Source organism: Anas acuta, chromosome 10 (assembly GCF_963932015.1).
Source record: "Anas acuta chromosome 10, bAnaAcu1.1, whole genome shotgun sequence".
Lineage (NCBI taxonomy): Eukaryota > Metazoa > Chordata > Aves > Anseriformes > Anatidae > Anas > Anas acuta.
Window position 1 is genome coordinate 18745744 of NC_088988.1, and position 26048 is coordinate 18771791.

The window sequence follows — 26048 nt, forward strand, 5'->3', positions numbered from 1 at the left end:
ACCTAGGTAAGGAAAATAACAAATGCAATAACCAAGTTCACAGTCCTAAGAAAACTCTCTAGTCTTCAATAGAAGAAATTTTGTATCCTTCCATTTCCAGGAATAAAAAGATGGTTAAAAAAAACACACCATGTTATTAATGGTCTAATACTTAAAAGGGATAAATATCTGCAAAATGAATCCAAACACATTTAAAATGTGCCATGATGCTTACTCTCTTTGCAAGATTCTCCTTTCTTTTATACCTTCACACAATGCAGCAACCTAGCAAAAATGGGCAATGTTTTTAGCTGAGCCACACAGTAATACTGCATTCCCCTTCTGAATTCTATCTATATTTAGAGGCTAGTTTTTACAGTTTAATTAATGCTTTAGAATTGAGTGCTTCTGTCCGCACTACAGTGGTTTACCTTATCGGCCTGACGCATGTAGCAGTAGAGAATTCCTCTCATACACTTTATAGCAGAATGCTCCAGTTCATGAGTTCTTCCCTTGTCATCATCAATACGCCTGGTTAAGAAAGATAATTCATAAAACAAATTGGAAATGCATTAAGGAAACACAAAAAAAAAAAAAGGATACATTAATGCTTTGGGGTATTAATGTTTTGGGGTATTAAGTATTTAACTAACATTATCATATAGTGCCCACACTCTTATCAATGTATTTACAGCTCTGCCCATAATTCCCTCATTAAAAAAAATATTATTTTTAGGTTATGTTGCAGCTTACACAAACATTCCTATATCAAATTTTAAAAGGAAAAAAAAATCCTTGAAGCTATTATAATATTGCAAGCTACTGTTCTGTGTTCCTTGAGAGATCCATAACATGAAGGTAATTTTGCTTTAATTCTACAAAGCATTTCATTCATAATCAAGGACTTTCCTGATGATGTTAAGCTACAGCTGTATGTACAAGATCTGAAAGTTAACTACACAAATGTTCAGAAATGTGTTTTAAGGCACTTTTTTTTTATATCATGAAATCAAACAATACTCACAACTACTACATTACTGAACATATATCAAGAACTATGCCAAATCTCAGGTTACTTTAACAAGAAATGTATTGTGTGTAAACAAGCCTGATCACTGCATTCATTGTTCTTTCCCCTTTCTTGATTTTTGACTGAGCTTTTTAGGATGAAAATAAAATTTTCTTACAAATCTGTAACTTAACACATTTCTGATACAAATATGCACTGCAGCATAGTTTGCTCACTGCTCTTTCTCAGTCCGCTTTATAATTGTCACTAATTTGGTTATAGTTAAGCAGACAATAACAACATTAGGAAGCACATCCTTTCCCACCATTCTTAACATGCCATTAGCTTATTTAAATGGTAATCCTGCATACAAGAAATGTACTTGATTTCAACTCCAAAGTTCAACCGGGGGGGGGGGGAACAAGTAATAAAATCATAAATCATAATACAAACTGAAGAGGCTGGGGGTTTTTTGAGCAGTAGGATTTATTCTCAACATTATCATAAATCCAAAGAGCAGTAAGAAGCAGAAAAATAGGCTCTGAAGTTTTCACTTAATAACCTACATTTTTCTCCTTTTATTCACAACAGCAGTGTTTGTTTTCTTAATGTGCTCTTCAGAAGTTTAGGTTTTATTGATCAGTACTGGTATGAGTCAAGCACAGTAATTTGTATCTGGTAGATAATGCAGACTTCCACATGAGTCCTGTATCTTAGCTCATTATGAATTTTAGTCATATACTTAATTTGAATCATCAACTTTTGCCCATCAAAGGCAATTCACTGTGCGGCAGCCACGTCCAGGACCTTGTTTTAAGCATAAGTGGAAATAACGCAAAGGACTCGTCTTGCCACTTGCCCTTTCTTCAATCTGCAAGTTTCACATATCAGCTTCTATAATTCTACAAACTGGGAATTAAAGACTGAATAGCTCAGGCAAAGCTATGCCATGCTTTATTCTGTGAGGCTTTTTCAGCTGCTGAAAATTCAGAATAATCATCTTTTAGTCTTCCTTTCAAACTTTTTCAGTTTTTTTTCATTTTCAGATGCTTTTATTTCACCCAAGGAAGTGGAATTAAAAGATACAAACATTTCAGTATAAAAGAAATGAAAGTAATAATTACTCATTCTGAATGCTAATTTCCTTGTAGTTTTTGCTAGTTTCTGAAAATTTTGAGATCCATTAGACCTCATGCATGGCATTTCCAGAAGAAAACACAGACTAGTAATTACAAAGATCTTTGTATGACCTCTTTCAAAAAGCATCATTTTGAAACATTTCTGAGAAAATAATTTTAATTACTCTTTTTCACATTCATATCATACGTACAGAATCTAAAGCAACAAATACAGACAAAAAAAGAAACTGAAAACTTTTTTATCTGACAGATAGATTTACTTTGACAGTTGTTCCCCATATTATTTCTGGCACTACTTCTGTAAAATATACTAAAATTTTGTCCAAGAATGTAATTACTACCTCACCACTAGTTGGTGACTATTAAAAACAGAGTAAATTAATCCATATTCGCACACCATCATCTTCGTTAAGAACACTACATTTGAGTTATCATCACCTCCATATTTTCTTGGGTGGCTAGGGAAGCAAGGTTGGAGACAAGGAATACTAAATCTCAGAAATGAACGAACAGTAAGTCATTGCAATGCTAGTCATGAAGCACCTTGTATATTACAATGCCTTTGTTCTTCCATATTCTCCAGTTTCACAGACAGTTTAACAAGTCATCCTTTTGACTTATGTATAGCTTTGTAACATTTTGAATCACTATGATTTTGCAGTCTTTTGCAAAAAGAGAAATCCATTTATTTTTGCTGAAGTGACATATCTATCATTAACATGAAGCACAGAATTCAAAACAGTAATGAGTTAAATTGGGAGAGTCAAAACTGAAACATTAGTGAACAGAGAAGGAAGAACTGTAAGCAGAGAAAAATTATAGACACTGATGGAGCACAGATCAAATGCAGTTTTCAGTGAGTCAGAATGCAGGCAGTGTGATATGAATGCTTAAATCTAGACCAGCATCCAGGTTTTGAATGGAATCATCCCCACTTATCATCCAGTGGTTAGATTTGCAAAACAGCTTTGAAACACAAATTCCTCTAAGAGGAAACTGAACAACAAATGTACTCTAATACCTCTAATTCCCACAGTCCCCCAACAAGATGTGCAAATTATTAGTACTTTGAACAGGTATGAATTATATAGGTTAGAGGGACGTTTGGTCTAGGAACCTAGAATAAATCCAATCCAAAGTAAAACCTTCAAAATACTTATGGAGAATTAGGGTCCCCCCTCAGAATCAAAGCTTCAACTCACTGACACGTTACTGCAAAGCCAAATTATTGGTGATTGTAAACAAAATCATAGGGAGAAAGTCAATCCCACCACACATTAACAACAAGCTAAAGGAATTTGTACAGAAAGTGAACCACCCAAAATTAGAAAAGGAATATAGAATGACAAGTACAGTCATTAAAGTAAAATATTAAGGCAAGTAAAACCAAACCAGTAGCTCTTGATGGTTTAACTGAGTATGTAAGGAAGGATGAAGGCAAGGAGGTACCTTTATTCACAGAGGATGACGATGAAACTTTTCAAATGAGGTCTTGATGAGAACTCGGCATAAGAAATCATCAGAACAATTGTTTTGTTTAACATCATTACCTTTGCGTATCTGAATGGCACCTAATATTTAATGTATCAGTAGATGAGAGTAAATATTTAAACTGTAGAATCATAGAATCATAGAATATCCTGAGTTGGAAAGGACCCTTAAGGATCATCAAGTCCAACTCTTGACACCGCACAGGTCTACCCAAAAGTTCAGACCATGTGACTAAGTGTACAGTCCAATCTCTTCTTAAATTCAGACAGGCTCGGTGCAGTGACCACTTCCCTGGGGAGCCTGTTCCAGTGTGCAACCACTCTCTCTGTGAAGAACCCCCTCCTGATGTCAAGCCTAAATTTCCCCTGCCTCAGCTTAACCCCGTTCCCTGTACACTCAAATGTTAAAATCCATAGAAAAATATTCTTTTTGCTTATTTTAAAACAGTTACATTTTAATGACATTGTAACAGCAGTTAGACAGAAGGCATTTAACCCACCAAAAATTAAATAGGAAAAAAAAAAGTAGAATTACCACTGAAGCAGAAGAACACACACCTTAACAAAACTGCAATATATGGAAGATATTTCACATGTTTTTTGTTAGTTTTAGTACTATTATTCAAGGGAAAACAACTGTTTTCTTCAAAAATAAAGTCACGAAGAATAGTTTTAATTATATGAACTGGAAAGCAATCTAGCACCATGAAAGCCTGACTGTTTTGATGGCTTAGTAAGATTCTCGTTGCAGTTTAAAGGTTGTTAGTAAAATGATTTGAGAAATAAACGCTGCTGACAAAAGAATGGAAAGGAACAACCTTACACTCTCAGGAAAAGCAGAAGAAATTTTTGAAGAAAGAAGATTATTCAGAAATAAGCAATGAAAATCTTCATCACTTTCCTATTAATTTAGCGAGAATAGATCTTAAATTTGTCTGAGAATTTAAGACAAATTCTTCATACCCCTGAAAATAGCATTTTTCAATATCCAGATACAATTCAGGATCAGACTGCAGTCTTCCCATTTATTAGTTATTAACATAAACACAAAGGGAGACGGGCCTTCTGCCACCAAACCACTATGTTACTGTTGATAATAACCCCTGGGCTTAGCAGAACAGTTTCGTCACAGTGGAGAAGTTAATATATCATTTCCATAGTTGGATAGGATTTGTAATTATATCTTGTTATGACATCCTTTCCCACTACTCTCAGAAATCCTGTCAATACACAACCCTTTATACTTCATGCAAGCTAACAACCATAGCCTAAACCAATATAGATGTGGAATTTATCTTGTGCTTCATTTCTGGCTTTTAATTTAAACTGCATACACTCAGTTTAATCAATTATCCTGATGAAACAGAGATTTCAGTGAACTGACAGCCTAGATCAGCATCCAGTTAACATACTTGTACTAAGAAGTTAGCAGGCACATAAAGTGGAATTATAGAAAATCAAAGGCAACAAGAAAAGTAAGAAGAAATTATTATGTAACATACAACAAAATACCAAAAAAAAATAACCTTTTGGTTTAACAGTCTCATGTCCTTTGTATCTGCTGTGGATAGTCACTGTTATTTCCCAAACATATATTTCTCAGCATTTGAGGATTCAGTCATCTGTGAGTATCCTGACTGTTACCCTACCACAAACCTGGTTCTGTGCTCAACTCAAATACCGCATTTGAAATGAGCAGTATTCCATGAGTACAGTTTGCCACAATAACCTGTATTTTTAATAGCGTGTATGAATTCCTCGGTTTCAGAATACTGGTACCTATGAAATTATATGAAACTGTATTTGCTTACCAAAATTACAGACATTTTTAACCTAGTAGCTACTTAAGTACTTTTTACTGAGATTCAGAAACATGCATCACCTCTAGGTGTTCACAATATTTTGGATAAAATATCATCTTTTAAAACATTCCCAATGTACTACATAACAGAAATAATGGCAGAGATGTGAATTTAGAAGTTACGCACCTGTAAGCAAGAGCCAATGCCCAGGAACATGCAGCACAGTAAAGATTGTCATGCACTTTTGCCTTTCTGTTATCCCCATATGTCTTTGTAGGAAACAGACCTGTGGTTGGGCTTTGATGAAGTAGCAACGTTGTCTTAACTGGAAAAATGGAAAAAGAAATTAATTGTTGCTAATGAATAACATTTACAACATGTTTCTTCCAGTTTCTGCATAGGTATAAATCAATATGTGAACGTCTGAGCATGCACAACACAAAAAGGTCAGGAGAGACACACACAAAGAAAATTTTTTCATACTGGTTCAACTTTCAGATTAGAACTCTTCAAAACACTCAGTATTCACAAAAATTCTGTGACTATTCCTATAGCACTGCCCACTCCACATGGAACCATTCCAACACAAGTCAGTAATTTCTCTTTTTTGCAAAAAAGTGTCTATAGTATATCGTCTGACCCCAAAATAATGTAAACAATAGTTAAACTCAGCAGAACTCTACGTTCATAAAAATTAAGTTTTAACTCTGGCCAGATGACTATTTCAATATTCTTTAAAATGACAAGGAGTGAGACATTGAGAGCAATGCATAGCATAAACTATTTACATCAGTTTTTAATATTAGCAGTATTTCTACTGCTCAACATAGAATTATATAGGCAACACAAAACAGCAGTTACCATCACAGAGCAGTGAATGAAATATATATTCCAGTGCTGTATAATGTTTATAATTCTAGAAGCCACTCTTCAAAGTAAATTGGGAACAGTCCAGTTAAAAACAAAAACAATCAATCAAACAAAAACACAACAAAAAAACAACAATGCTAAGGTTTTCATAACAGTAAAAAACACAAAATCTGCTTTCATATACATATATAAGCTCTAATAATCTCAGGGCTTTGCAAGAGGATGGGGATGGACATGTTTAACAGTTCTCAAAAATAATACATCAAAACAACATGGTGTGATTGGAAAGGGTATATTTAATTACCTATTTTGTATACTTTGAACTTTATTCAACAATTTAGAAACAACTACATGGACAACTTCTTAAAGGTAAAAGATGTCTGGGCTATTTTTTCCTGTCCAGTTTTCAGATGGAAGGGCTCTAGCAGAACCAGCACGTATTATGAGGATTAACATGGGAGTGACTATACTTATCTAAAAGGTGCATAAGAAATATTTTCTTCTCCTACCTCATCCAAGTCCAACGGACACAGCTCAAAATTTTAAAAGGTCGCAAACACTTTAAAAAGGTGTAAGGGGTAAGCTTGCATAAAAAAGACACAGAACAGAGCAATCTTCCATGTTAAAACCAATTCCAAATTTGGTTTGTTAAAGCATCAAAATCTATCAGATCACCTTTACTCCCTCCTCATCTAAGATAATGGGGCCCAACTCTATTCTCTATTCTATTGCTCCTGTTCCATCTATTCTACTGTTTGACAAGTGCAGATGTAATTTTGAATGCTTTGTACAGGTCATCATGATCTTTCAAGCAATGTATGAAATATCCAAATATGTGTTACATTATCATGGGAATCTTATGAGGAATTGTAATGATATATTTTTTTTCTCTTCAGAAAACAGAAATCCTTATCAGAAATTGCAGATATTACTTAAAGCTAATGACTGTTATAACCATAACTGTAAATACTCCTGTAAATTGCACTGAAAATTTTTCATGGTAGGAACAACTCTTAACCAACTCTTTACTTACCAATTCTGTAATAATGATCTAATTTATCCCACAGACTTCCCCCCTCTGGTTTTGGAAGGTTAATACTTTTAAGTGGCTCATAAATTGAACCTAGAAAAGAAAAGAAAAAATCAAGATCAGGATTAGTTACATAATTTCTACTATTACTAAAATGCAATATGATTGTTTGTGTTTGTTATGCAAAGGCACAATTTACCTAATTTCAGTTCAAACAAAAAATAGCATTTTTACTATCTCAGAAAATGTAACATTTCTGTACGCATTCTTTCTACAGTGCCTGTCCATGCAAACAAGACCTCCATGTGGATCTCCAACGCCTCACAGATGTTTAGCTACAGCAAATGCCTGGTTGAATGCATATCTCAAACTCAAGAAAAAACGTTAGTGTGTTCTCATGTACTACTGAGGTCAGTAGTACAAACTGGTCAGCAGACACAGCCCCCAAATTACCTACATTTCAGGGAAATACAGTGTTACCATTTCTACATTATTCCTCTGCGGTGTCCCACATATTGACTACTTCCCTGTTTGCACCTGAACACTCTGTTTGGCTGATAGCTGAAATTAGCTACCTATCAGAGAGATGGGTTTCTTTAAAATTTCTGAGATAAACCATTTCCAGAACCTAAGAGTAACATACTGCTCTCCTTCCATAAATCTTCGTGGCTTTATTCAATACCATGGACTGCAGGATGTCCCACGGTGTCATTTGACCAGAGGAAGAATGGGAGCCTCCCCTTTCTGACTGCACGCTGCCCTCCTGAAAAGCTCAGAGTGAATTGTCAGGGAAGCCCAGACAGCCAGACGCTTCTGACAGGATGCAGCAGAGTGCTCCTATTCAGGTTGCTTCTTTTGCACTCCCTGCACATATCCAAGTATTAGACAAGAGACTGTCCATAAGTGGGACTCAACCAAAACCAAACGGAACATGTAGAGTGGTGACAGAGGCCTTATTAATCAAATCCTGAGGTGGGAGGACTGAGAACTGAGAACTATTTCCTGCCCCTCCAGGTCTCATCCCTCACCTCTCACATTAGTATTACTTTTGCTTTGCAATAGCAGTAACGAAAGTTCCTTTTCTCCCACCAAAATCCACCGCCCCTACTCGAGCAGACTCCCGTGGGTCCTTTGTTGAATTCCCTGGTAGTGTTTGAGCACACAGTGGAGCTTTCACTGCCACCTTGCCTGTCCTCACTGGGAGAGGTAAGGAGCAAGGACCACGGGCAGGTGGGAAGCACAGAGGGCTCACTTGTTTGGTTGCCTAAAAAACAAAGCTAGAAGACACACGTTGTTCTGTACTAGGAAAGAAACCTCGATCTATAACAGCTCTCATACCTTCTGTTTAACATTCAACATTCTGAACCCAATTAACTTTTTGTTTCAGAGCAGTATTAGGTTTTTCAACTTCTTTTTGCCTAGGAATTTCTGTCCTTTAAAAGATTCATGATCTCTATTGTTAAGACTACTAATCTTTTACTACTAATCTAAGACTACTAATGTTTTGCAAAAGCACACTATAGTAACCTGCAGTGATGGTCATTTTATAAGGTGACTTGGTCAAAGTAGGACAGAATATGCACAGGAAAAAATCTTCAGCCAGTCACTTCTTTGCATAAAAAGTAGCAAATTCATGAGAAATGTTTACTTATGAGGTTCTCAAAGGCAAAATAAAGATACTTACTCTTAGATTTGTTAACCATGTGACGCATACATAGGACACTACTCTGCGTGAAGTGGGTTCAGAATATCTCTTTCCTGCAGACCATTAAACCCCACACTGCACCGTGGAAACCAGGTGAGTATTCACAGACACAAACACGTATACACACAAGGTACAAGTTTCTAAAATAAAATTGTTCTAATTTACATACTTACCAGACAATCTGTGACCCTCTGTGGCCAACAGAGAAACAAAATAAAGTTATCATCAACAGAAAGTATATGCTTAGCTCCTATTTCACAGCATGAAGATTTCAACTTTGGGCAGAAAGAATACTGAACAGAGCAAACAGCAGGAAAACGTCAAAGCACTACTATCTACCAATTATATTCGTTTAGATATTTCAAACTTTACCAGCAGGAATAAATGAAACAGTCGGAATGGTTGTTGATGAAAAAAAAAAAGAAGTAATGAAAAAAAAAGAAGTTTTATTCTTTAAAAAGTATATGCAAGAGGAGTTGTTTAAAGCAACACTCAAAACTCAAGTCTTCTGCATATTGCTCACAAATACCTATGTAGTTTATGTTTGTTTGCATGTCTAGATGTCTGCTGGACAAGTCCTGTGGTAAATTATGGGTCATTAGTACCACGATCTAATTGAAAGCAACAAGCAGACAAAAAACCATGAAGCTGGCTGCTACTTCTGTGTGGTTTTATAGTGAGACCATAACACCAGGGGAGCTGTAAGTATTTTTAGGATAGCTAAAAAAGCCTGCCTATGCTCTTTTCCAGAATCCACGTAACAGTTTATTTCAGCAAGACAGAAACTTAATACATAAAGTTATTTTCAATTACTTATTTAATATGGGATTTAAAACTGACAAAATGACACCAAGACGCTACAACACTGAAAGTGAATGACACCTGCAATTGAGTTCCCAGCACTGAAGCTGAATGAGATGCAATTGAGTTCTCAGTTTGCATGTTACCATTCAGAACAAGGAGAATGAGGACATTCAACTATCATTTTTTAAAATATCTAATTTCACTGTGACCATACAGTACAAGTTTCATTTAAGGTAAATATGCACACATCCTAGGAAGGAATACTAAAATACTTTGCTGATTCAGTATTTTTAAGCTGTATACTGATGTAAAACATATACAAAATTTAAATAGGGTACACAGTAGTTTAGATTTTCTTCCCACAACGAATGAAGCATGCCCATATTTCCTCAAATCAGAAGTGGACCACTGCAGGTCAATAACTACTTCAAAATAAACTAATAAATAGGAAATCAACGTCACTTCCTACATTCAGGTATTTAATTTAGTCTGTTTAAAGTCAAAGTCCTTGACCCATCTCTAATTAAATCCCTATTTTTCCTAACTAAATATGCTATATCCATATTTTAGACAGAAAATGAGAAAATAAATCCCCTTTCACTTCAGATGTGGCTCCGTAAAGATCCACATTAATATGATTTCATTATTCTTCAGGTTGAAGAATTACTGAAAAGGACAGCCATTTCCTTTCAAAGTATTAGAGAACAGGAAGAGATCTGAAACAGCAAAATAAAAGCAGCATCAATTACTAATGCAGAACTTCCATAATATTTGGACAAGATATTTCAGACTGAGCTAAGACACTGGAACTGTACAAATACATTACTGAGCGGATTAAACTCAAAGGTACAATAATTTCAGGAAAAAATTATCAATTTATTCATCTCTTATAAGCAGAGTACAATCCTGAAGGAAATTAAGGGAAGGTCTCCGAGACAAGCTGTAAGCAGTGTGAATAACTGCATATACAACCTGCAGAGGCTGAAAATCCTTATGTCATCCTGACGTTAGAGTGCTTGCCCATCCGCTTTGTTGTTAGTCTAGTTACATTCAAGAATAGCATAATTGCTCTTCAGGAAGAACTACAAACTGCCTAGATATTTAGATTGAAAATATATGGCCAATATTTTAAAACCCTCTTCCCAAACTCGTATCTCGAGAGGCTTTGAGCATCCCCACATTGCAGTAACATCAGAACGACAGCAGAATGGAATTCTGGATCTAGACTATGGAGAAAGATTTATCTACTTTAGGATGGATTGATTATTCAAATTCTACAAAGTACTTAAACAAGCAAACCCCTAAAGTTTAATCACAAGCAAATGGAGGTAACATGACAAGAATTTTATTTCAAACATTTAATATGCCAAAGGCAAATGTACCCATGCATAACTAATATCAGCACACAGCTGACAAAAAAGCCTCAAAATACCAGATTTCTTTCTAAATTTGATGCATAGCACGAGAATCAAAACTGACTGCAGCCCTTAAACACAACACTAGTTCTGTAATACAACACTTGAGACACCAGCAAGTTCTGGATCTCAGATCACAAGTATATCATTGCCCAATATTAGTACGGGGAATGCCATCTTCACATTACAGTCATTGGGACGAAAGAGGATTTTATTTCTTCATGCAGGAAATTTTAAGAATAATTATACCATATGAAAAATCATATCCTGCCAACGTGACATTTCATTTCCCTCTAGACTCCCACAATCTCTCCTGAGCTGAGACTCAGTGAGTACTGAAGAGAAATGTTAGATATAACAGATATAACACAGTGTACTCTAACAGTTCTGTGCCATTAAAGTCCAAACTCATAGACTTGAGCAAGATGATAATAAAAAAATAGCTCTCAGAAACAAGAAACAGGTTTATCTTTCACTAGAAAGAAGATTAATTTCTCATATATTTCAACATCTGAACACTATTATCCTATGAATTTAGCATGTACCACCTGTGGTGGTGGTGGGGTTTGGTTTTTTGAAATCACTATGTACTGGAGGAAACTACCATCTCGCAGCTGACCCTTCTTTGAGCAAAAAGCTGGACTAGCTGAGCTCCAAACTTTCCTTCCAAACTGAACAGCTACACGATTCAGTGACAACACCACCAGAAAACCCAAGGGGGCAAAAAATAAAAGAAAATAGAAAGCAATTTTAAGGCATTTCTCTACCTGAACAAACACTAGGAGTAAATGCAAGGGACGAAATGTTACCCAGACTGAGGAACAGTCACAACAGAGGTACAAAGGAGTAAGATCTTGTAATGATTTTATTTAAATAGTTGTAAGGTGACAACACTTTTCAGCTATTACTTATCAAGAAAAATAATGTGCTGGACTGTGCAGAATTCAAGATATTTTAGAATGTCATGGGAAAAGCAAAAAAAAAAGTCTGTTTTCTATTTCCCTTTTTAGTCCATTGTGACTAATTGAAATTACTGATTTCAGTAATTCAGCAATTTCAATTTATAGTAACTAACTACTCAATTATATATATATAAATATATAACAATTTATAGTAACTGACTAAAATTCAATTTAGAGTAACTAACAACTCACAAAAGTTACCGAAGACCAAAAAGAAAAAGAAAACCTTAACTGCCATGCCAGCACACAAGAGCTCCACATAACCAAAATGCCAAAGTGTGTCACACAAGCCTTGTAAATGGTACAAGCAAGGCAGAACAATGATCAGGGTTTTCAAGGCCATCACTGTCATTTCTCAGCCTGCGAACTTACGACAATACCTCTTAACACTACTAAAAACATTTATTTTGTGTCATAACTAAAACCAGAAATGTCAAGTAGCAACATGATAATCAAGAAAAAGTATTTTTTATTTATTTATTACAATGTCAACAGTCCACGAGCCTTTTCGTGTTGGAAGAGGCAAAACAGAAATGCCACAGGCAGAGTTCAAGTGACTCAGTTGCAGCAAAAGACAGCTGAAATCCTCTTATCTGATAACTCTCACTATCGCTTGTGCTGCTAACATGTTTCACTGCAGAGTGAACAAGAGGCCTGTTGAGGTTCCTCCCAGATCAGCTACTACACATACAGACACATTTGTTGCTGTCAAACTCTTTCCAAAATCTATTAAGCTAAAAATGTAATGGTCTTGATAACTTCATATATACAAGCTCCTGTTGTAGCTAAGGAGAAGCTGCCTCATGAGGCTTTATTTTGCTTCCACTTAACTTCAAAAAGTCAAGGTTTAGAACAATGACTGACTTGCAGGTAATCTTACTCCTTGTCGCTAAACCAGTCATGTTGTTATTGTTGTTTTTCTTGTAAGAAATCTAAAACACCGTTATTTGTACACTTTTCACATAACCATTAGCTTAGAAACACAATTCAGTTATGAGATTGTTACACTGACAGACATTTGCAAGAACACAAACACAAAAAAGAACATCCAAACAAAATAGGAAGAGTAGACTTCAATTTAAGTAGATTCCAATTTCCATTAATTTTCACTTGAATTTTTAAGTTATACTGCGCAATTCAGAAAAGCTGCTAACACAAAACACTGCGTGAAACACAAAACAATTACTGTTTTTGTTGGATTCAATAGCCACAAACAAAAGCACAAAACTGCACACTTACCAAATTTTAAAAAAGCATGCGCAGATGAGGTTCTGTCATCATCCAAATTGGCCATTTCAAATTGGTGCAGCTAATCACAAACGTCTCAGGCTAAGCTACAGCAATTTTCAAAACCGTTTAGTAAATGTTAAAGGCAACCAGAATTAAATTAAGTGAAAGCGATGTTAGTGGAGTTAATAAAATGACAGAGTGCACAGCACGCAGGGTAGTACCATGTTGTTATATTTCATGTTTTCCCTCTTCTACTCTAAAAATCAGTTTTAGTTTGCCTTTACTTCACTAACACTTAACTAAGCAAAATGGTATAGTCTACACTAAGACCATCTTTTGGACTTTACACAGTAAGTTATGGTTGCTCGATACAAAAATTGCTACTAAAGTCTAAAGGTGCTGAATAATATCTGTGTGATCTATTTCAGGATGAAATAAAAAATACGTGTTTAACATGTAAAAAAAAAAAAAAGCGTTAAGTAATAGTAAGCACTGACAGCTAGAATTCTGCTTATGCATAGTGTTGCTTTTATCCAATGTGGAATTTACATTAGGATGCTTTGCGCAGTCATATCCACAGCTGATGGTACTGAATATCTATTATTTGAAGTGGAACATCTGCCAGTTTGGAGGATAAAATAAGAAAATATCGCTGACAAGTCGTTCCAAATCTTTAAAGCAACCAGGCTCTTTAAAGTAGCTGAAATTTCAGAGGTTGTAGACTGGACAACTGCTGAACATATTTGTAACCTGTTCCTAACTGTTAATTATCACAGTAGCAACAATTGAAACAGTATTTTATTGTTCAAGGAAGGGAAAGAAACAGCTCTCAAGAAAACTTGCTCTTACTGGCAACAACGTAACATATTTTAATACACAGAAGCATCAAGATATGCATTACCTCCTACACCATAGGGTCTTAAATGATACCTTGCTGCTGGCTGTAAAACATGAATCACTCAGGAGTTTCATGCAGGAGTCTATATTCCATGTTTACTAAATAGAAAGGCTCCATGTTTATTAGCTCTTACTCTAAGCAAGGTATTAAGAAAAAAGAAACGGTACTGTTTGTCAGCTGGGACTGTCAGCATAGCCCTCATCCAATTCAGAACAGCATGGGGGAGTTCCAGCCAATTTCAATGAGGCTAACAGCCATGGCTCCTTCTGACAACACCAGAAAGGAAGAGTAAGAGCTCTGAAGTTACACAAACTTAGTTATAAAGATGTAGGAGGGAATCTGAGAAACAAGAACATGAGTTTTGTTGTTAGATAAGATTGTTACCTAAAAGATCACATAGACAAATTAATTTTTACACCAACTCATTAATCAGAAAGGCATTTCAACTAAAACAAGCTTTATTTCGCCAATAAACAAATTTATTTGGATTCCGTATAAGTGACAAGATCCCTGAGTAGGAAAAAGAGGAATTGAACTACAGTAACAATCTGTCACTATCAGAGAAAACTTTCTTAGATATTTAATAAATAAGTAACAGGCAGCAGCAGATAAAAAAAAAAAAAAAAAGTCAAGCATTCACAACCACCTGAATGCCTTCTGCAGTGGCAGAGCCCAGCTCGGCTGGGAAGCGCCAAGTTAGCACGCTGCTGTGTGCCTCGGGACTCGCACACTCCCAACACACGGGATCCAGGCTGTATTAGGTAGAGCTCTATGGCTACGTTCACTAATCAATTTCAGATAACAGTACCGTGTAATCATAATTAGCCATAAAACAGGAATTCATTTAGTGGACAGTCTTCATAATGGTATCATGCACATTAATACTATACATAAGTAGAATTCTTAAAGCCTCATCAATCAGAGCAGTCGTTAACCACTGCTCCTTCTTGGAGGGCCCTCAGGAAGGCCACCTCCTTCAGTCTGACCTGTCACTAAGAGCAGCACAAATCAAACCATGAGTTGTGCAAGCACGAATGCCAAATACAGAAACACCACGGGGACCACTTGGAAAACTGTTTCCGCTGTAACAGTGGCAAGTAAAGTCCCAGTACTGTTGTACTTTATTTAAAAGAGAACAGAAAACGGGGGTCTTTGAGCTTTGGAAACTCAAGGCAACTCCCTAAACCTCACCCTTCCACTTGAGGCCAGAACCTCGCTGCCCTGCAGACTGACTTCAGCACCTGAAACTCTCAATAAATGCTTTTCCGTGGAAAACCAGGCAGCAGCTGGCACTCCCGTGCTTTAAAGCGCTCCGCCTGCCCTAGAGCGATGCTACAGCAGCAGCAGCAGCAGCAGCAGCAGCTCCAGCAGCTCCCGCTCCCCTCACCCAGCCCCGCAGCCCCCGGGGCCGCCCGCTGCGCGGCGTGAGGCGAGGCGAGGGGAAGGGCAGGGAGCGGGGAGCCGCGGGGCGGCCCCGGGGCCGAGCCGAGAGGTCAGACCTGAGCGCTTCGAGCGAGCCCGCAGCTCCAGCATCTTCCAGCTGACATCGGCCATGTGGGCCGCCGCCGCCGCGGCCGCCGCCATCCCGCCGCGCTGCGCCGCTCCCCGCGGCCCGGCGCCCCGTTACCCGCGGCGGCCGTAAAGCCGCCCGGGCCGCTGTCGCGAAACTGTCGCGAGGCGGCGGCGGCGCCGGTCCCGCCCCGGTGCCGCCGTAAAGCGCTGCGTGCGGCGGGCAGTGCGGCCGCGCCATGGGGGGCGGCCGCCGTGTGTGGGGGCCGGGCGCGGCCCTGCCGCTGCTGCTGGCCGTGCTGGCGGCGGGCCCGGCGCGGCCCGGCGAGGCGCTGCAGAATGTCACGGCGCAGCTCTTCGGCGCCGAGGCCCACGGCACCCTGGCGGCGTTCGGCGACTTCAACTCGGACAAGCAGACCGACCTGTTCGTGCTGCGCGGCGGTGAGCGCCGGGGGGCCGGGGCCGGGGCCGGGAGGGGCAGCGAGGGGCAGCGCTCGGCCCTTGCCTCGGCCCCTGGGCGGTGAGGAGAGGCCGGCGTGCGGCTGGCAGCGGAGCGGGGCGCTGTGTAGGAGGGGTGTTTACATCTGGCTTTGTGGGCTGAGGTGAGGTAAAGGCATCACCTGGCTACGCGGAGGGTTTTGCTCCTCCGGACCTGCTTCTGCTTCCTGGTATGTTGGGAAGTAGGGAGGAAGCGCGCTTCATGCTTGCATGGAGCATGGGTTGGATGTTAGCCCGCTGTGGGCATTGCTAAATTCAAAGGAGAGCAGCCGTGCACCAGGCTGTCGGCTTGTCAGCTGCTGGGGGGCTCTGCTCAGGTTGGGGAGAGGACACCAGTGGGAGCAAACCAGAGGTCAGCACTGTCTGAACATCAGACGTGGATTGTGGCACTTCTTAAAAGTCTGACAAGCGGAGAAACTCATACTTCTTGCCTGTTGAACCCGCTGCTTTCTACTCGTATGTGATGCCTCTTCCAATAGTCAGTCCATCAGGGCAGTCAGTAATTCACCTTTTGCTGCTCACTGGGGAGTTTTCGAAATGTTTGAGGTATCCTGACCACAAAACTTCTAAGCTACTGAGTTGTTGTTTGTATGGAAACTGTGCCCTTTTCCTCACCCTGCTCTGTACTTTTTTTCCCCTTTCTTCTGTACTGTTTTTGAAATGTGAGGATGACAACTGCAGACAGCTTTTAGGATACGTACACTGAGGATTGATGTAGTGCCATACTGCTTTCAGTTTTCTGCTCATCAGATAATTTCCAGTAGTCTGTTTGTTTTGATTGCTGATGAGCTCTGAGCCAAAATCTTCATAAATCCATCTTTAGAGACCATAAAATCTCAATCCAGAGAAGCGTAATTAACTTGGAGCCTGCTAAGTGTAAGGATTGATCTGCTTCATCAGCATCATTACTGTACCACCTAGATGATAAAAAGGCAGGTAAAAAAACTAGTGTGTGAAATCAGAATTGCAAGTTTTAGCAGTCAACCTACGTCTTTATTATCAAAAGCTTAACCAGCCAGCAAGCTTCTTCAGCTTACAGCGTGCCAGCTTTTCTAATCATCTGTGAAGGTACAGTGCAACCCTGGCTGCATTAGCTTGCCAGATGGGACGCACTAGTTGCCTCTATCCATTTGGAAAGGGTTTATTTTCATTTAGTCATCTGTTGGTGTATTCTCCTTTGCAAATACGTTTATGGCAGTTATTTTCCTTTTTCATATCCAAAAAGTTTCTGTTCTGATATTTCACAGCTGTGAAATTTGCCACAGAGCAAAGCCCTTGAAGTATGCTTTGGTAGCTCAAGTTTGGAGCTGGAGAATTATTTTCACTTAGGCAACCTATGGATAGGGATGCTCCAGGTGACTTTCTTAGAAAATGCAGAAAAACATAATAAAGGATTAGTAAATAAAAATACAATTTTATTTCTTCAGCTGTGAAGTATGATTTTAATTGCAGAAGTGTATATGAATTATGATTTTTTTGACTGAAAAAAATTATAGTTTAAGAATTTTTTTTCTTCCCCCAAAACAATTCTATGTGCAACAGGAAATACGGGCTTCTATTTAGATTATACTGTAGTAACTGAATGACAGTGGCTTGTATCATTGCCTCTAAATGAGGAAGTGCTGTGTGGAACCAGGTTACTCCGGTGACTTTCTTGTCAGCAGGCTTGGGAGAGCAGCATCAGATCCTGCCATGTCAGAGACAGTACTGTAAGAGTTCTTTAAGTCAGCTTTTACGATTTAAATGTTTGTGTAGAACCAATGCCTATTACTTTTTCACATGTGACATTTACTAATCTAGTATGGGAAGTTCTGTTTCAAACCATGTGGCAGCGATAGCAAAGAGAAGTTTAACACTAAGCCCCCAAGAATAGTCTTGATATCAGCATCCCTTTGATGCTAATGGATTATGTCAATGATACAGTTAGATTTCTACTGTTATACTGAAGAAGTGTTCCTTTTGCTTCCTTTCTAATGAGGAGGAAGTGTGTGTGTTTTTGCTGTTATGAGGAATGACCATTTGTAACACAACACTTAGGTGCTTTATATATAAAAATAACACTATGTTCCTTAACCGTGAGGGGTTATTCATTGTCTTACTTGTTTTTGCAGGCAATGAGTTGATTATCTTTTTGGCTGACCAAAAGGAACCTTACTTTAAGCCCCGTGTTAAGTTACCAATGAAGTAAGTATTGACACTGAGTGATGAAACAATCTAAGTGGTCGTTTTTCTTGAAAGGACATCTTCACAGTCAGCAGGAACAGGACTAGAACTGTCTGTGCTGTGGTTTGTTTGGCAATGTGGTTCAACTTGCCCTTAGAGCTCAAGTTCTTTGACAAGGAAGCTTCCAGAGTCATTTCTGATACACTTTTGTTTTGCCTTTTTGTGTGTGCGTGTGGTTCATATGACAGAATTTGTGGAATTTGTTATTTACGTAGTTAAGGTGTGACTTACCATCCCCTTGGGAAACTTAAGTCCTTTGATTTTCTTTGTACTCAAATTCAGTTTTCATGCACATGTATAATTATATGCACATGGGGCCTCTTTTGTTTGTTTTTACTTCTAGATCTCTAGGTGTTGTCATAACCAGTGTAGTTCCTGGAGATTATGATGGTGACTCACAAATGGATGTTCTCCTGACTACCCGGATGCAAGGTCATGGCAGAGATGAACTTTCATTGTTTATTTTCTGGGGCCATAACCAAACATTAGGTAAGTTGCTGAGGCTGCTTGCTAATAAGACTGTTAGACTTCTTAATAATTCCGAGGATTTTCTGAAAGTTTTAAGTTATGTTACAGTGTGGAGATTATTTTAATTGTAAAAACAATGATTAGCAGCTATTCAGCTTCATACCTATACATTATTTTGCTGTTAATCTATATTCAATAATTAACATAAGAGAATAAAACTAAGACTTTTGCTTAGCTATCATGCAACAGGCAATACCAAACAATATTACAGCTTGACAGTGAGCTACTTCTTGTGGCTTCCCCATTATGCATGTGAGCTTCACCAAGATTATCCCACAAGGCGGCCTAGTTTGAATTTAGATAGTGCTAAGAGCCTGGATATGAAGTTCATAGCATAAATTTTCAAAATGTCACACACAAACTTACTAACTGTAATATCAGGGTTGGTATTCCTATTAAATGAAAATTCTTTAAAGACAGGGCTTGGGAAAAGAGGTTGTAGATTCTCTCACTGAAAGTTTTCAAGAGCCTTAGACAACCGTCTTGCATTGGTGTTCTAGGTGTCTAGCAGTGTCCTGATTGTATCTTAGGATAGAGTCATGGGTGATAGGACCTCTTGAAGTCTCAAGTATTTTCTGTTGACTTTGCTGGGAAAGCATTTTGGGAAAGGTTTAGAGTTTGAAGAAGAACAGAAAAGCAACATAAGATGATTATCTTATGTCCACAATCTTATGTTCACAAGTCCACAAAACCTATTGAAAATAATCAATATTGCAGACAACTGTATTATAAAGTAGTTATAGATGAGGCAAGTGATGGCCTTTTTGTATTGCTTCTGGCTTTATTCAGAGATGAAACAAGCAAACTGGGAAAGTGCATTGGATCATGAATTGAGAGAACAGGAGGTAGCTGTAATATTGTAAGAATATGAAGGACTTAAATGAAATTATGCTGTCTTGCTTCTGAATAGACAAAAGTGGTTCTCAGAAAGCAATCAGAGGTTAAAAATTCAGGAAATGGTATGTAGCAAGGCTACTGGAAAGGATGTGGTGCCTGCTTGGGTAATAGAAGTATTACCCTGCTCTTGATTTGTCATATCCTTTAAAATATGGGGACTGGAGTGAAGACAAAGTAGAGAGATGAAGGAACTGGTATGATGTGGCAAGGGGTTTGGATTGCAAGTAAAACTGAAGTCTGTGAAGTGATAACTTGATTAGGACTTAGAATTGTCATTTCCAATTTAGGTAGTCTACCTTTAATCCTTATTTCAAACACACAGTGTATATTATTAGGAATATATTTTATTGTGGCAAAACATTAAACAGATCTTCTGTGCAATGTTAAATTTTGAGTGTCTTCGTTCCAACTATTTCACATTTCGTATGTGTATTGGATAGCACTCACACATAAAAATACGTTTCATTATGATCTCTTTAGAATAATTTGTTGGATGTTCTTAGTGGAGAGAGAGGAGAAACTAGCTTCAGCATTTCAACTATTACTTGCGTTTCCTATCTGAAATTAAAAGCTTAAATTTATGCATAATCTCAGGAAACCATTTAGTTGTGCGTGTTCAGTGATGGCTGATTTTATTTATTTTTATCATTACATAAATAGAAGGATTGTACTTGTGAAATATGTTACTGTTTTAACATGTTGGTAAGTTAATCAAATGGGTATTTTCTGTTTTCAGATCTTAACCATAAAACTATGCTAAATAAGACCTTTCATGATGAGCCTCTAGTAATGGAGTAAGTATCGCTTGTCTTTTTAGAAAAAAGGTTTTATAACAGTGACTAACCGCAACTGGATGCATATATTTGAACACTAAAATTTCAAATATTCTTATTTTAAGTAGAGGGTGGCTTGTTTAATGTCAACTGGTCTAATAAAAGACATTGAAACATATCATCCATCTTTACAAATCTCATATATTATATCAGCCTTGCAATAGTAAATAAGCTTTTATTTTTTAAAATTGCATTACTTGGTGTTTTATGCAGAAAAAGAGCCATTTATTTTTTGTGAATTTTGAAGGTAACAAGTCACCTTACTGGCTTATCAAAGTGAAAATATTTTTTCATTAAAATGACTGTAAAATATGTGTGTACATGTATTATTGCAGGGAGGGACGGGAGCAGGTATGTCAAGGGAAGGAGCAAATTTAGGCTCACTTTATGTAAAGCTGTTACTTCTTGGAAGCAATGTACATTATGTTTTCAGTTTATATTTAAGCCCTATTTCCAATGTCAAATAAGCTGTGATTCTATTGGATTATGCTGCTGAGACCTCATCTTCCAGTGATGATGGAATTCTGTCTTCACTAAGCCTCTGCCATGCAGCATATATGTAGGCAAAAACTAGGTACATTTCTGGAAATTGGAGAATGTCTGTTTTAGAAGGGTGGAGGAGGTAAGAGACTTGAGTAAGAAGGTTTTGATCCGTTTTGCATCTTAAATCTGAAAAAATCTTTAAGCAAAATAACTAGAATTATTATTCATGTTAAGTAACAAAAAGTGACTTATACAGCTGCAAAATCAAATGAGTGGCAGAATTTTAAATCTTCAAAGAAGCATACTAGTATCAGCAGCTCAGGCAAGAGGCAAAACTTGGATAAGACTACACAGATGAAAATTAATCATTGCTTGGGGGGAAAATGCTAACCAAATACAGGAAAAGAGCAACCAGTTTTGTCTCCTGTAATGAGTAAGGAAATACTGAAACTGTTTTTCATTTTCAGCTTTAATGGTGACTTGATTCCTGACATCTTTGGTGTCACAAGCGATTCAAGTAAGCCACAGATATTTATAGGCGGGTAAGCTCAATATTTATTAGTGTCAATTTCGATAATTTATTCAGTCATCTGCTGCTGTTCTAATGAAAGAGACATGAGACTGGAACTGTGCATACACAAGTCTGCATCCCATGTGTATCTTTAAGCATTCTATGACACTATGTAAAGGTGTTGAGCTTCTTAGTAAGGAAAGTATTTGGTTGGCTTATTAGTTTTCATAAAATGAAAAACTGATTAAAAATTTTTTTAAAATGAAAACTGCCGCAAAAGGTAGACAACTTTGAGTTGCAAAAAAAGTACATGCAAGTGATGTTCTCTGTATTGCATCTTTTGTGTTAAGGAGTAGCTAGGGCCACTTTGCAGTCATTAAGAGTTGTCTGAGTTGGCTACAGTTTTATGTGATATGATTGCAATAAAGAGGACTAAGCTAATCATGTCACTGCAATAAACTAAGTGATTCTAGAAAGCAGTATTATAACTGCCCTGCTGATGTGTATTGCGTATAGAGATTTTTCTGAGTGTATTAGCTAAAGCTCCTGAAAGTAATGTATTTGATTCAACCACTATGCCTTTCAAATTTTTTCTTTTTTTATATTCAAATACAGTGCTAATGGGGAGGTTTGCTGGAAGTTGTTATTTTTAAAACAAACCAACGGTGTATGCCATTTTGTTTTGTCTGGGGTTTTCTTTGAGGGCTAGGGGGGGTTGCTTGATTTGTTTGTTTTCTTATTTGTGTTAAATTAAATATATATTTTATCACCTGCTTGGGAAATGACAGCCTATTATCTATCCTAATGTGATAACTTAATTCGTGTTCTGATTTTTACTAAATGACTGAAAATCAAGTCGCTTTACACGTAGCGGGCATGAGCTGCTTTAACAGCATGTGATTATGTCTGGTTTTGTTCATCTTAGTTGATCTGAAAGTAGATTTCAAAAGTAATACTAATAGTAAAACTACTTGTGGGAAGGGAGCAGTGTTTCGAATTTATAGTGGAAGTGAAGGATCTAAACTTCACTTTGTGCATAGTGATGCTTTTCTGTACAAATAAAACTATTTTAGAAACCTAATAGAATCTAACCAAAGCCCATCCTCTTATGAATCATCCTTTGCAAAACCTTTCAAACAGTTACTGTAGGCATTTAGTGTATCGTAAGCTAAGTAGTAATTTTCACTTAACATTAAGAGAACATGATTTATTTTAATTTTTAAAGGTATAATATTATGCTTAACAATCCATGAGTACTGCTGAAATGTATTGTTATTTCTTCTTGCATTGCAGAAACTTCTCATGGCATGCTGCATTAGATACTCAAAGTAGCATGTATATACCGCACTCTCATGCATTTATAGATTTAAATAATGACTTCACAGCTGGTAAGTCATAAAAGTATTAAATACCTTCCTAAAATTATTCATGAATAAAATATTGTGTATTGTGTATTTTCTTCTAATATTTCAGTCAATGTCATGGACAGTTTTAAGGAGTTTGATCTAGAATGCTCTCTTCGGTGATTATGACCTTGCTACTTTTGATTTTTAATCTTTACCTTTTTATTCATTCTGGCAATCTTTTATCACACTTTTATTTTGGTCTGAATAGTTGTTTGCCATCAAAGCATTGTTTCCTATTCTTAGTGATGCTGTACTCTAGTATTCAGTTTGCAACTGAATCAGGTGCTTTGCTGCATTTTCTGCATCTTTAGTCTGAAATAGTTCTATAGTTCGTTCAGAAGAGTATTTTCAACACTGAACTTACTTTGTTTCTTAAAAACTTCAATATAATTTAATTCCATTTTGTTATAGTTTATTCTATCACTGAGAAAATTGCATTTGAGACTTCTTATTCTATTACTATATGAGCAATCCTAAAAGCTATTTATAATTCAATATTCACAAAAAATACTGAATATTTTTCTTAAGGTTGATAAACTATATTCTTGTTTTGTTGCTGGTGATTTTGTTTTGTTGTTTTTATCTGTTTTGGTGAAATACACAATGCAGTTTAGTCTTCTAGTACAGTGGATCTATTTATCGCTTCCGTACTTGGTTTGTATCTCAAAGCATATTTAAACATCCTGCTGAACTTCATTTATTTTCTTAAAACGCTAAACGGATTTTGAAATGCTTTCTCTTCTGATAGATATGGTTTATAAATCAACTCATATATGGTAGTTTTGGAAAGAAAGCTTATTTCCTTTTCCTTTTTAGTAGTGTGGGAACGAGAGAGGAAAGAGCACATAAACTTAATTAATATGCTTTTCATTTCTATGGATTAAGTTAATTGCTTTAGCACATAGTCAAACTAATTCTCATTTCTGGCACATTGCTGCATGAAGCTGTCAAGTGCAAATTCCGACTGGAAAATCAAGTATATGGTTGCTTATTATAATCAGGGTAATGTAATAACCAATTCTAAGGCACTTAGCCCTATACACCCTTTGGAGTTTTGGTTTAATGGCATAAGCAGAGTAGATGGCCAACCCAGGTAACTTTTTAACATGAATATATTGACATAAAAGCTCACAGGTAGGTAAAGGTAGGAACTCAAAGTTGTTTATGTAGATCAATCACAGTTTGAGCACTCTTGTTAAAATTGTTCAAAGTTTTCTGTGGCAGCTGAGTTGGTCTACAAAATGTCCAGAGAGTTCCTGTTAGTGCTGGTGATATATGGAGATGCCTCTGCAAAATAAAAAATAGTAGTCAGCATCTTTGTGGGGGGAGTGCTGGGAGCTTTTATAGATTCACATCTATATTCATATCTGGAAATGTGAATAGAAGCTTCTATAGAAGTGAACATTCCCACTCAAAGATGTTGACTTTTATTTACTTGTAAGAGCATGGGTATAACTCCTCAGGCTGGAATCTGTCTTATGTTAGAGCAGCCTAAAGAAAACTTTGAGGAAAATAATTCATTCTGAGAAGAATGCTGGAAAAAAAAAATACCACCATAGAATTATTTTATTTAGAATAACTTTTTGCTAGTAAGATGGGAATTGCAAGTTGTTTTGTGTGATCCCTGTGAAAACTAGACCAACTGTGAGTGATGCATATGTTGCAGAGAAATAATGCCGTACCAGTGATATTTGATATTTTGTGACTGACACGTTATTCCAGGACTGCCTGCTGCCAAAATGAAAAGCCACCAATGGTCTGGTCCTGTCCGTGCAATTATGGCACTTCTCTCTCATCCACTGTAGCGACTGCTCAAGAAATGTATTAGAGAGGGTGCATGGAGCATGATTCATTTTCACTTGAGTTATTGAACTGATCCAGGTCACAATCAAGTTTCAGGGTTGCCAGAGCCAGTGTAAGCACAGAGAGAACTTGATTCTTCTTTTTTAGTAGCAGCAGTTGTAGTCTGCCTGTAACCACACATGAAATTGCACCTTGAAACTTACTGTGCCTCTTCTAAAAAATACCTGTTTGGTGTACTCACAGTGCCTCCTTTAATTTGTGTTAGGTTGTACAGGGTTTGGCAAATGACTCAGAAGGAGTCATAAAGCTATTCAGCTGTGGTTTTTTGATTTTTGTTTTTTTTTTTTTTAAGTAAACGCAAAATAACAAAAAAAAAACCTGCCTACACAGTATTGGTAATACTGTGTTTCTAAATGCCATCTGCCAAACACTGCTGAAATAGGTGCTGATATTGCTGTAGTACATACCTAACTGGTCCTGTATCCCACTCTGTACAGTCTGTATAGACTTTGCAGGACATCTAAATGTCTCTCCTGTTTCATGAGCTCTGTTCCTGCTCCGCACAGTTGTGGCAGCCCAGGAGCATCATTGATGTTATATTATCTTTCAGCGGAGTCAATGGAATCTGTTGTTGGTTGATTGAGATAGAGCTAATGAAAATGAGGGGATTCTTATGACAGTATTAACTTGCGCTACCATTCTTGAGTTGGGACAAAACTCGTTAAGCATAGGTCCTTGTGCAGATTACAATCATAGTAATTAAGAAGGAGGTATTGGCAAGGATGCAGGGGTATAGTCTGCATGCTGAAATCCTGTTGTCCAGAAGGCTTAATGTTATTATGACGTTTGCTGCTGCTGTGGTGTTCTCTGGAAAAAATCAGAGTATTTACTCATTGGCAGTACCACTATTCATGAATATGAAGATACAGTTGTACCTAAAATGGATGCACTGATGTTTTGTTTTGTTTTAAATAAAAACCTCCAGAATGCCCCATTTTTTTTTATTATTTTTTAAGGCCTTTTT

General features: G+C 37.3%; 2 protein-coding genes across 8 annotated transcripts in view; one reads left to right on the plus strand and one right to left on the minus strand.

Annotated features, from left to right (window-relative positions):
- The window catches only part of PHKB (phosphorylase kinase regulatory subunit beta), a 74886-nt gene extending 58892 nt beyond the window's left edge, over positions 1-15994 (minus strand). The window contains exons 1-6 of one of the 7 annotated variants that reach the window (XM_068693628.1): positions 15833-15974; positions 13445-13539; positions 9198-9215; positions 7323-7412; positions 5606-5744; positions 411-510 (exon numbers count right to left, since the gene is read on the minus strand). In XM_068693628.1, the coding sequence (XP_068549729.1) occupies positions 411-510; positions 5606-5744; positions 7323-7412; positions 9198-9215; positions 13445-13499 (402 nt within the window). In that variant the 5' untranslated portion in view covers positions 13500-13539; positions 15833-15974. Of the gene's footprint in view, positions 1-410; positions 511-5605; positions 5745-7322; positions 7413-9197; positions 9216-13444; positions 13540-14500; positions 14600-15832 lie in introns of all 7 variants that reach the window. The other 6 variants (XM_068693629.1, XM_068693632.1, XM_068693630.1 and 3 more) reach the window with 6 other exon arrangements.
- A 28-nt stretch (positions 15995-16022) lies between these two features.
- The window catches only part of ITFG1 (integrin alpha FG-GAP repeat containing 1), a 70422-nt gene continuing 60396 nt past the window's right edge, over positions 16023-26048 (plus strand). Inside the window, exons 1-6 of the mRNA XM_068693633.1 lie at positions 16023-16283; positions 18452-18524; positions 18907-19052; positions 20725-20782; positions 21772-21846; positions 23109-23203. Coding sequence (XP_068549734.1) covers positions 16082-16283; positions 18452-18524; positions 18907-19052; positions 20725-20782; positions 21772-21846; positions 23109-23203 — 649 coding nt within the window. The 5' untranslated portion in view covers positions 16023-16081. The remainder of the gene's footprint in view (positions 16284-18451; positions 18525-18906; positions 19053-20724; positions 20783-21771; positions 21847-23108; positions 23204-26048) is intronic.